Genomic DNA, 13093 nt, shown 5'->3' on the forward strand with positions numbered 1-13093 from the left:
TTAGACCTGATTAAACACATCTAAACCAGCTAATTAAAGTTGTCGGGATGACTAGAGACTTTGTGTAAGGTATATTACAACAGGTTGGAGCTAAACTCTACTGTAAAGTGGCCTTCAAGCCAAGGAGCAGGATTGGACACCACTGGGTCAGGACACTGCTTGGTTTGTTCTAGGACAGAGGTGTCGAATCTTGCTCCTGGAGGGCCATTATTATCTAGCATTATTTAGCTTTAGACCTGATTAAACACACCTAAACCAGATAGTCAAGGTCTTCAGGATCACTAGAAACTTCCAGTAAAGTGTGTTGGAGCTAAACTCTGCAGGACAGACTTGCCTTCCAGGAGCAGGATTGAATACCCCTGGTTTAGGGATCAGGAAAGGGTCAGGGCCACTCTCTAGCAGAGTTTGGCTTTAGACCTGATTAAACACATCTAAACCAGCTAATTAAAGTTGTCGGGATGACTAGAGACATTGTGTAAGGTATATTACAACAGGTTGGAGCTAAACTCTACTGTAAAGTGGCCTTCAAGCCAAGGAGCAGGATTGGACACCACTGGGTCAGGACACTGCTTGGTTTGTTCTAGGACAGAGGTGTCGAATCTTGCTCCTGGAGGGCCATTATCTAGCATTATTTAGCTTTAGACCTGATTAAACACACCTAAACCAGATAATCAAGGTCTTCAGGATCACTAGAAACTTCCAGTAAAGTGTGTTGGAGCTAAACTCTGCAGGACAGACTTGCCTTCCAGGAGCAGGATTGAATACCCCTGGTTTAGGGATCAGGAAAGGGTCAGGGCCACTCTCTAGCAGAGTTTGGCTTTAGACCTGATTAAACACATCTAAACCAGCTAATTAAAGTTGTCGGGATGACTAGAGACTTTGTGTAAGGTATATTACAACAGGTTGGAGCTAAACTCTACTGTAAAGTGGCCTTCAAGCCAAGGAGCAGGATTGGACACCACTGGGTCAGTACACTGCTTGGTTTGTTCTAGGACAGAGGTGTCGCATCTTGCTCCTGGAGGGCCATTATCTAGCATTATTTAGCTTTAGACCTGATTAAACACACCTAAACCAGATAATCAAGGTCTTCAGGATCACTAGAAACTTCCAGTAAAGTGTGTTGGAGCTAAACTCTGCAGGACAGACTTGCCTACCAGGAGCAGGATTGGATACCCCTGGTTTAGGGATTGGGAAAGGGTCAGGGCCACTCTAGCAGAGTTTAGCTTTTGTAGGGTATGAATGAAGAATCATGAATTCACTAATTCTGAACGCCATGCACACAATCTTGCGAACAGTTTCTACAACCTCCTCCAATCTAAATCACCAGCCAGCGCCAGCAAGTCTGCGGTTTAAATTGATTCCTGACACCTTTATAGCATAACCGATACTCTCCAGAGATCCTTGTACCATCCCGATCCATTCGTGAGGTAACATCAAAGAATGTCGTTATCGCCAAACTCCTCCCCGGTGGAAACCCAGGAATGAGTGATTCTGAAATTTATATATGATATGTATGTTTGAGATTTATACTGTTGTATCAAGTCTAGCTAGGATTGTTAGTTATGTAGTCAAAGAATCTAAGAGTATATATATTCTTGTATGCATGCCAAACGCAAACTTCTTGGTGTCAAACGAAATGTCTCGACTGGCCCGAGACAAATATATGTAAGAGGTTACTGTAAAAAGTAGTCCACTATGCTTTTCCATCTTTGACGTGAAATGACCAAACTTGCGACCTCATAAAAACACACAAATGAGGTCATCAGGGGAAGACAAAGGAACTCTTCGCGCGACAAAAACCTGTGAGGTGCTATTGGGTCGTTTCCCCGAAGAAGGGGCGTGAACTTTCACTTTAAAAGATCTCAACACTGGTCACTCTCTCTCTTTCTTCGTGTCATTCTCCTGTTGGTGTTACCTTCATCCTTATCTTATTGTTTTGGTCTCTAGTCTTATTTGTCTTTTGTTTATTTTGCGTTTAGCATAGTCTTTGTCTTAGTGCTCAGTTCTGTTAAGGTATTCTGAAAATTAACATAGCCCGACTGCATATGATGCATATTCTTAATTAATTCTAATTTGTTGTGTTTAATTATCTACTGTATATGTATCTGAAGCAGATGCGTGGACAATATAATCCCCTTTCGGGTGATTTTTATGTATGGACCTGGTTCAAACTCGTATTCAATGGTTTTTGATCATAAATTAAGTATTGCAAATGTATTCCCCAAACCTGAGCTGGTTTCCTTACACTTTAGACCTGATTAAACACACCTGAACCAGCTAATTAAGGTTAGAGAGTACATCCCAGAGAGATTACGGGTTTAGTACATCACATTAAACATTACCTGGCATCTATCCACAGAATGCGGCGCTCCAGGTAGTCCACAGTCAGTCCGTTGGGCCATCCTCCACTGCCCGTCTCCTTATGGATGGTGCGTCTGCCATGTCCACTCATGGATGCAGCCTCTATCCTGGGCATGCTGGCGTCCCAGTCTGTCCAGAATAGGATTCTAGAGAATCAGAGAACAGATGAGGGCTTTTTCTACACTGCTTACAAAAGATTACTTAGTTTCAAAAAAGAAAAGTGGGAGAATTCTTTATGAAGCTGGCTATTACTACTGTATATGGACAGGAGTACCGTGAACATTCTTCAAAAAATGGTATTGTATTTGGAACAACATAAGGTTGAGTGAATTATTGAGTGAACCAGTGGTTCTCACTCCATTCTCAAGACAATATTTGAAGGTAATTCTGGTTCTTCTGTTGTAATGTCAAAGCTGCTTATTTTCAAACTTTCATTTAAAAGTAGGAGTGGCAATATACTAAAATGATTAAATAAAAAATCATAAATTTATTAAAATAATTAACTTACATTTTCCAATAACTGAATGGTCTTTAGTGTTTACACTTTTTATTTTAAAAGATTTTTTAAATTTCCAATGACTTTTCAGAACTTTTTTAAATCCTCACATACATTCATATTTTCCAAGACGCTAGATTGCTAGATTGAAACAAAGATGAGCAAAGCTCGATATGTAAACTGGAAGAAATGGTTTTATTTAAACGAATTCAAAACAAAACACTGGACTCAAAACATGAACAGAATAACCGGTATACTGTGATGAGAATGGATAATGAACTGAAAGAAAAACAGCTTAAATACACAAAACAAACCATTGCAATCAACAAAACAAGACACGGGTGTACAACTTACTTGAGTGGTTCACTTTAAAAAAAAAACTTTCGCTGATAAATTACTCAACCCCATGTCATCCAAGATGTCTATGTCTTTCTTTCTTCAGTCGAAAAGAAATTAAGCTTAAAACATTCCAGGATTTTCTCCATATAATGGACTTCATTGGGAACCAAACGGTTCAAGGTCCAAATGAGAGTTTCAGTGCAGCTTCAAAGGGCTTTAAACGACACCAGACGATGAATAAGGGTCTTATCTAGTGAAGCGATCGGTCATTTAAAAAATAAATAAAAAAGTTTAAGTTTTATAAGCACAAATGCTCGCCTTGCTCTGTTCTGTGATTTGTTCGTGACTCTCCAGTTGAAACTCGTTCATCAAAACGAACAAATCTTTTTTCGAGTCATGACTCGAAGGGTCCTAGATAAGACCCTTATTCATCGTCTGGTGTCGTTTAAAGCCCTTTGAAGCTGCACTGAAACTCTCATTTGGACCTTGAACCATTTGGTTCCCAATGAAGTCCATTATATGGAGAAAATCCTGGAATGTTTTCTTCAAAAACCTTCATTTCTTTTCGACTGAAGAAAGAATGATGTGGACATCTTGGATGACATGGGGGTGAGTAAATTATCAGCAAAGTTTTTTTTTTAAAGTGAACTACTCCTTTAATCAATTCTATGAAGAAACCATTGAAACAAACTGAACACAGGAAACTGAGCTAAAACACGTGTCAAAACCACCCAAAACAGATAGGCATACAGATTATCCCTTACAAAATACTGATTCATAAATAAAAACGGCAGTTGTTGAAGTAACAAATTAAAATAAGAAACAAAATGGCAGTTTCCATCTTATTTTAAATTAATTTAATCTATGCTAATTCAAAATATGACTAAGTACTATAGTGTAAATAATACTAAAACTGCTTACTACACTGAAGTTTCAGATGGGGTCATGAGGGACTGCTTACCCCTCTCTAGGGTCCAGAGCGATGGCTCGCGGATGCTCCACATCTCCAGCTAGTAGAGTGGTGCGCATCGTACCGTCCAGTTTGGCCACCTCAATCTGATCCAGGTTACTCTCCACCCAGTAGATGTTTCCAGCGATCCAGTCTACAGCCAGACCCTCAGGAGTAGCTAACCCATACTGGATCACCACATCAAAACTGGTCAGTGCTGCTGTGTGTGAAATAAAAATAAAAGAAAGACAAAGGAACAGGGACAATATATGTAGCCTACAAGGAAACATGCTAACCATAGAAGAGCACTGTATACTGCTAGTTTAAAAAGAGCTATGGTTAACTTACCACCATTCTCTGACAGCTTCCCACGGTAAATTTTGTCCTCAACAACATCAGTCCAGTAGAGCGAGCTCTCGTTGAGGTGGAAGTCGAGAGCGATGGTGTTCCTCAAGCCTGGCACTAACACGCTGAACTCTCCTTTGTGAAGATCAATCCGTCTGATCTCATGACGGTTGGAGAAGATGATGAACGGTTTAAATGGATCTGAAAAAAAAAAAGAAATTTACTAAAAGAATGCCATAAAACGCATGATTCGTTAAAGTCAGGCATTGAACTGGGTAAACCCTCTGACATGGGCGAGGCTAGCCCCTTTTTAGGGGTGCTTCAGCACCCCTAAAGAGGAGCTCAGCACCCCTAAAACTTGGAGCAAGAAATGTTGTTATTCTAAAAATTTTGTTCGTCTTCGACACGGTTAAATAATGTCCAAAAAATACTCAGTAGTTTGTGGTTTAAAATGAAATGAAAATGAAAACATTTCTCTTCTTCTAACGTTACTTCTTTATTCCTGCACCGCTCAGCACCGCCGTCATCCAGCACGAAACACACGCAGAGTTATGAGAATCCGGGCCGTTAGGTAGTTTTCCCGGTGAGCCGGTAGTGTTTCGAGGCCGCGAGGGCCGATCTGATAAAATTTATACATTGCAAGTTCGCCATGCGCCCAAGCGAGGGGAAGACATTTTTTTATTTTATTTTATTTTTTGCATTTTCGATAACGGAGCTTTGCCTGTCTAACGGAGTAAATAGATGCACGTCACGGAGTACTACAGTGGCGTAGGTCGTAGGCGTGAGTGAAGTTAGATGCGCTCGACCTGAGTTCGAATCTGCCTTTTGCCTAACTCTCTCTTCTCTCTTTTCCCAACACACATGAGATGTAAAATGTATAACCTAGCATAAAGGGCTCGGTAACACTTTAACATTAGTTAATGTATTTACTAACATGCACTAACCATGAGCAATACATTTGTTACTGCATTTGTTCATCTTTGTTAATGTTAGTTCATGAAAATACAGCTGTTCATTGTTTGTTCATGTTAGTTCACGGTGCATTAACTAATGTTAACAAGATTTTAATCAAGTATTAGTAAATGTTGAAAATAACATTAACAAAGATTAACAAATGCTGTATATGTGCTATTCATTATTAGTTCATATTAACTAATGTAGTTAACTAATGTTAACTAACGAACCTTATTGTAAAGTGTTACCAAGGGCTCTAGTGTTATATTTTGCCAACAAACTAAAATCGAATCCATGGCTTTTTGCCTATATAAAACAGCACAAGACTTTAAGAATAGGCATCCAATTTTGCTGGGTGATTTAAAGAAAAGTGTGCACTTTGCTCACGCGATCAGCATGGTTATATATCTGGTATTTTCTCCTAAATAAAAGCTTACAGGTTTTTTTCTTGCAAGTGTATAAATAGGATAAAAGTATTTTAATTTTCCTATAGTGTAATGTTGACTAAAATATACTTTTGAAATATTCATTTCCACTTATATAGTACATTTATAGGCTATATGGATTTTACATCATAGGAATAATTATATAAATTATTATTACATTATTATAATAATTGTTTGGGATCCTAAAACTCCATTGATAATGTAATGTAGACTGAGACTCAACTAAAAAGATGTTTGAGCCCTGTTTATTGTCCTGGTACAAAATATCAATGCTTTTTCTTTGTTCAACGAGCAGTTCATGGGTTAAAGCTCTTAATTTTGATCTCTCAAAGAGCACGAGATTGATGCATTTAACCTTAAAATGTACAAAATTTTCTAGCGGGGGAGCATGCCCCCGAACCCCCCTAGAGGAACAGACTACAGAGTCCACCCAACATAGTTTAACAAATTTGTTCATATTTTAAGGTTGCCTTTTTTTTTACTGCTTTTTTTCATCTGGGAACTACAGATGAAAATTAGCTCTTTTATCTAACTCGGGTACATTTTCATTGTTCTAATGTTGATTAATGTGTACACTGTCCCCCTTACAAATAACTAATTAAATAAATAAAATGAAGAGAGAGAGGGAGCGTATATGGGTGTAAAATGTGGGTGGTGGCAGTGGGGCTCATTGGGTGCTCAGCACCCCTAAAGCTCTGACCCTAGAATCGCCCCTGCCCTCTGACATTTTTAACATGTCTGTAAAATTACGTTAGATTGGCAATCACATACATGCCTGTGACATTTCCTCTGTTTATCTAAATTACTTTCTATTTCTCACAGGAATGTGAAATACGTCCAGCAATACATAATTCATCATTTGATTCGCTAAGTGGGCTGCTATGCCACTCCTGTCACAGTAAATCTCCTCCCCTCCTCTTTCTTCTGGCATTACATTCTTTCATTACAAAAATAAACCACCAATAATCCTGCCAAACAGTTCCCCGCCATTTTCAGCATGCTTTCTGGCACACACCGACTCTTAAACTAAAACTTAAATTTTCAGTTTTTGAAGGAAAAAAAGTACCACCACTTGTGCGGGTGAAAGTTTTCCTCTAGTACACGTAGTTTTCATCTTCTGACAAACACCCTGAACCACGACAGCTTTCATATCTATTCTAGTTTTTTTACCGGTCTTAACCGATTCTTTCCATCCGTTTTTGGAAATCTTTTAGTATGTACTGTCAAAAGCATTTCATTAAGAAACTATTTTCCAGTGTTGTAGTTGAGACCACCTCACTCGAGTCCGAGTCGACACCGAGACCAGAGAGAGTCGAGTCCGAGTCAAGACCGAGTCCATAGAGAGTCGAGTCCGAGTCGAATCCGAGACCAGAGACGGTCGAGTCCGAGTCGAGTTTGATTACCTAATTTACTTCTATTTACTTAGAGAAATCTTTTTTTTTTTTACTGAATTTACTTAGAGTTTAAAAAATATGATCAGTTTAGGGTAAAAAGGCCACATAGTAGGTGGTGTTAAAAGTAATTTTATTACAATTTGTCATGCGCAGTTGCGCACTAGAAAATCACCAATCACTGGGCGTGTCAATCAATTAAAAGAAATATTTTATTAACATACATTAATAATCATGAAAAATATTTTTAATTGAACTCGAGTGGACTCGGGAATAATTCCGAGTCCTAAAAAAAAAATGTTCGAGTACGAGTCAATTCCGAGTCCAAATGGACACGAGTCCATGACAACACCAAGACCATTAAAATATGGTCTCGAGACGAGTCCGAGTCTCGAGTACTACAACACTGCTATTTTCATTTACATAAATATATATTTTATATAGCCTATGCATGTCATTTTTTGTTTTAATCTCATACATTTTAACTAAGTGAATAGAATTATGATCTATATATCTGGTTATTGTGTATTTAAAAATCAGTTTATTACTACTATTACAGAAATCTTAACCGATTCATTTATATATGAGTGATAAATAAGCACCACATTAAAGGTGCTATATGTATTTTTTAGCGGCCTCTATCTGTGATGTTTCAGATTGCAACCAATTTTTACAAGAGTGCTCGTGCTTGAATTCTGAGACTTTACACACACCGGAGAAAGCTTCACACAGCATGCTGGAAACTCATGTAAACTCCCACTGCAACACTACAATAATAGGCTACTTTTATCAGCTTGATGTTGAACTAATGCGCGTACCATGATAACGTTACATCTGTGCTGTTCTAGCATAAGGCACTTCACTAACTATTCTTTCACAGGAATTTCAACATCGGTGAATGTATAATATGATAACTAAAACGGTTAGTGAACTAGACTGAACAATTCAGTGTAAGAGTAAGATCGTATGAAGTAACATTACTGTACTGAACGTGTCTGGAAATGTGTATTGTAAACAATATGATAGTAGTGACGTTAGACAGTAGATCTAGTACATGAAATAAAAGTTACATCCTAAAGCACCTACTTTTTGTTATCCTGGAACAGTCTTTTGTGTTCATTTCATGTCTCATAAATGTTGTAGTTTACCTTGCTATTTCATCACAGTTTACCATTATTTCAGCATATCTGAAAACTTTATTGTAATTATCACAATAAAAATAGCGGAGATCTCTCCATAATTCAAACGCTCTGTCGATGTCGATCCGATTCACGTTTGGCCTGATGAGCTTCAGAAGATAAGGTTTTGTTTTGTGTTTTATATTTATGTGGAGTTTGTGTTGGAGTGTGTTGTTAGACTCATGTCGTTCGCTGCAGTGCCATCACATAGACTGTATATAAAAGGAGAGAGGCTCGGGAGCGCGCATGCACGTCACATCCGATGGATTTGGCAGAAAATCCGAACCGGAGACTTCACATAGAAATAGGAATACCGGCCTTCAGAGGTAATAGCAAAACCCGACAAGTGGATCATTGTAATGTGTGATTACAGCCCCTTCACACACAAGCAATAAAAAAAGATTCATTTTAGAAGAAAAGTTACATATAGCACCTTTAAGTTTACTAGTTTATGTAAAAACAATCCATAACCAAAATGGATGGAAATTTGATATGCTATTCAAATAGATAAATCTTTAGGCCTAAATATCTGTTGAGTGTCTGTATCTCACTAGGATTGAACAGAGCGGATCTCACCTGTGCTCCTGCAGCTCTCCATGTCGGGTTCGAGGGCCCAGCCATCATAACAGGAGCACTTCACATTGAACTTGTCCTGTTCACAGCGCTGGCTGCACTTCAGGTGTTTGGCACAGAAGCCCTGGATCTGACACGTCTTGTTGTCGGTGCCCAGTTCCATGCCAAGTGGGCACGAGCACAGAATGCCCTCGCCCGGGGCCACCGTACAGTTATGACTGCAGCGACCATTGTCCAGAGAACACAGATCTAAACCAAGAGAAACAATACAGTTATCAACAGAGGAAGAAAACACAATATGGGATTGTTACATTACGTCGGTACGGACGTATTCAATATAGACTGAAAGCATTTAAAAGCCTTGAAATGTATGTAATTACACAATAAATAAAGAAATACACATTTAATGCTGTAGTTTCAGTGATGATGTACATGTATAAAAGACAGATGTTCTATGGTTTCTTGTTTTTAACTTACAGTGTACTTACCGTTAATAAATTCATAACACTTTACAATAAGGAAGGTCTCATTTGTTTATGCATTATTTAAAGGGATAGTTCACCCAAAAATGAAAATTATGTCAGCTTTTACTCTCCCTCATGTTGTTCCAACCCCGTAAGACCTTCGTTCATCTTCGGAACACGAATTAAGATATTTTTCGATGAAATCTGAGAGCTGGATCACTCCTGCATACTAGTCCATAGGCTTCTTGAGGGATTGAAACTTGCCGGCCTCGAAAAGTTATTAAAGACATCGTTAAAATAGTCCAAGTGACTACAGTGGCTCAATCTTAAGTTTATCAAGCGACGAGAACACTTTTTGAGCGCAAAAACAAACATAAATAACAACTCTAGTTTATTTCAACTATTAATTTCCTTATCCTTCGGCCTCTAGTCAGTTAAACGTCACACGTAGGCTCGTTTTTGTTTGTTTGTCATTTTTGACACGTAGTCATTATTTTTGTTTGTTTTTGCGCTCAAAAAGTGTCTCGTCGTTTGATAAACTTAAGATTGAGCCACTGTAGTCACTTGGACTATTTTAACGATGTCTTTAATGACTTTTCGAGGCCGGCAAGTTTCAATCCCTCAAGAAGCCTATGGACTAGTATGGAGGAGTGAGACAGCTCTCAGATTTCATCAAAAAAATATCTTAATTCGTGTTCCGAAGATGAACGAAGGTCTTACGGGGTTGGAACAACATGAGGGTGAGTAAATACTGACATAATTTAATTTTTTGGGTGAACGAACCCATTAACATGAACTAACAATGAGCAATATGTTGACCTTTGTTAATGTTAGTTTTAGACATTTTCCATATGCAATTCATACATACATACACATACTTAAATTATGGCCTAAATAAGGCAATAGAGTTGTGCTCCAGTCCAGATGCATTTGTTTTGCACTCGGTGAACATCATCTAATGTAACAGCGATGAATCTTACCACAGAGTTTTTCATCGGAGCCGTCAGGACAGTCGTCTTTGCCATCGCAGAGTTTCTCGGCGGGCAGACAAATGCTGGTGTCATTAGCACACACGTGATGGGAGAGTTTACACACCAGTTCCTCACAGTTATCTTCATCTGAGTTATCTTCACAGTCACTGTCACCATCACACACCCAAGCCTTACTGATACACCGCGCTACACAAAACACACAAAAAAATATATTCTTGTTAACGTGTTAATTGAGGAAAACTACAGTGAAGTTACTTAATGACGTTTTTGAAGTGTCTTAACATAAAATAATAATTTGATCTTATTTAGAAAATGTATGTTTATGATCTATTTAGATTTAAAAAAATCCTGCATGTAATTACATGAGTACATAATTAATTTAATATACGTATATAACAATGTTGAACCCACCACTTAAACCAACAACCAGACCTTTCCCTAACCATATAGCAGCACATGTTCTGCAATACAATATGAACACGATAAGTACATTGAACTTTATTTTTATTTCACTACATAAAGAGATGGAAAATGAACAATTTTGAGTGATGACTCAAATGATTTGGTCAATTTGATTTTCATTATTGCCTCAACTCACGTTACTTAGAATTTTTCTCTGTAGACATTACCAAGTCTGAGATGTCTTACTGTCTATTCATGGATCACTAAATCTCAAGATAATACTGAATCAGTTTTCTGATTGGTCTGAGAACATCATACCATTCAATTTAGAACAAATCATCTATATTTTCTGCATCATTACCAGAGTCCCTGCAGCCAAACTTCACTGCTGGATCGCACATGTGCGTTACACCCTCGCAGTTCTTCTCATCGCTCAGATCCATGCAGTCAGTGTCTCCATCACACCGCCAGCGGAGAGGAATACACAACCCGTCCATACGACACTGGAACTCATCTGTGTGACAGCCACCGGGAGGACGGGTTGCTGTCGGGAGGAAAAAGAGGAATTGAGCAATGTCCAAACAAACATCTTTTTATTTGTGAGAAAACATCTGTGAACAATCTATAGTTTAAAATTGTTTAAAAAAAAATGTAGATAGGTTAGCTTATCCTGGAGGGGAGGAGTCAAAAACTGTAGGTGTACCTCAGGGTTCGGTACTTGGCCCATTTCTCTTTTCAATATTCAGGCAAACTGATTGCCATGCTAATGCTAAGGCAAGTTTATTTATATAGCACATTTCCTACACAGTGGCAATTCAAAGTGCTTTACATGGAAGAAATTAAAATAATCAAAAGAAATCAGAATAATTAAAACAGATAACGGAATATAACTATATTCAGATATATATACAGATAACTAACTGAATTTGTTTTATAATTGATGATTTTTTTTTTCAGTTGTTGCACTGAATTTAATCAATATTATACTGATCTGAGCTGAATAAGAACACTGTTGACTTTGTAGAGCAGGATTCTAATAAAAAGTTTTCGTTCGGTTATTGTATGCTCTTTTTTTCTTGTTTATTACCGTGATGCTGCTTTGAAACTATCTTTACTGTGTAAAATGCTATATAAATAAAGGTGACATGACTTCTCATCTTACTGTCTCTTTAGGACGCATCATTTATGCATTTGTAAGTCATTTTGGATTTAAAAAAAAACATCTGTTAAATTAACAAAGGTAATTTGTGGGCTCTCCAAAGTCGAATAAAACGGTTATTGTGGTGGTTTTGTGAAGTGGGATTTGTTTGTAATAATCCCTTCTTAAACTCATCATCGCAGTGTAATATGCCTCATATCTGCCTCTAAAGCTAACAGAGCGGCTGGAAAACACGTTTATCCCCAGGAGAGAGAGAGAGACAAGTCTATATTTGGGTAAAATGGCAGTGGTGTATATGAACACAAAGATCACTCATTAATTAACTCAAAATGTGCCTTAAAGGGTTAGTTCACCCAAAAAATGAAAATTCTGTCAGTATTTACTCACCCTCATGTTGTTCCAAACCTCTACGTGTTTATTTGTTCTGCTGAACACAAAGGAAGATATTTGGAAGAATGTTTTAGTCAAACAGATCTCATTCCCCATTGACTACCATAGGAAAAAATACATACTATGGTAGTCAATGGGGAATGAGATCGGTTTTATTAAAACATTCTTCCAAATATCTTCCTTTGTGTTCAGCAGAACAAATAAACACATAGAGGTTTGGAACAACATGAGGGTGAGTAAATACTGACATAATTTTCATTTTTGGGTGAACTAACCCTTTAATGTGGTTATTTCTGCGTAATAGCTTCTTTTATTTCTTTCTGTAACATAAATTTGAATCATAATCGAGGAATTTTGACACTTTTATTGAACAGAGTTTGGATCCGTGATTATATAGAGGTTATGGTGAGCTTTGGTTAACCCTTAGATTCACCATTGGTCTCTCTGTGACTTTTCTCACCAGTATATTTCCATTGTGCCTGGAGTTTCTGTACAAGAGATGGCCTTTTCTAAACAATGAGCTTGAGGATTGGTTCATCTTTCACTTCCTGACAATTGAATCAAAAGCAGGGGCTGCTTAGACAAGTGCTTTCATATCATCATGTATTCCCACTTCAACACATTAATACTGCCTCAAAACTAGTCTAAAAAGTG

General features: G+C 37.9%; 1 protein-coding gene across 11 annotated transcripts in view; it reads right to left on the reverse strand.

Annotated features, from left to right (window-relative positions):
* Window positions 1-13093, reverse strand: part of lrp1aa (low density lipoprotein receptor-related protein 1Aa) — a 194953-nt gene that overhangs the window by 108513 nt on the left and 73347 nt on the right. For 6 of the 11 annotated variants that reach the window (XM_039663234.2, XM_089125053.1, XM_039663237.2 and 3 more), the window contains exons 21-26: window positions 11252-11434; window positions 10477-10674; window positions 9036-9281; window positions 4494-4691; window positions 4158-4365; window positions 2343-2507 (exon numbers count right to left, since the gene is read on the reverse strand). In XM_039663234.2, the coding sequence (XP_039519168.2) occupies window positions 2343-2507; window positions 4158-4365; window positions 4494-4691; window positions 9036-9281; window positions 10477-10674; window positions 11252-11434 (1198 nt within the window). The remainder of the gene's footprint in view (window positions 1-2342; window positions 2508-4157; window positions 4366-4493; window positions 4692-9035; window positions 9282-10476; window positions 10675-11251; window positions 11435-13093) is intronic. The other 5 variants (XM_039663238.2, XM_039663236.2, XM_089125057.1 and 2 more) reach the window with 1 other exon arrangement.

The sequence above is a fragment of the Pimephales promelas genome, chromosome 21 (assembly GCF_988280905.1).
Source record: "Pimephales promelas chromosome 21, fPimPro1.hap1.1, whole genome shotgun sequence".
In the NCBI taxonomy this organism is placed as follows: Eukaryota; Metazoa; Chordata; class Actinopteri; order Cypriniformes; family Leuciscidae; genus Pimephales; species Pimephales promelas.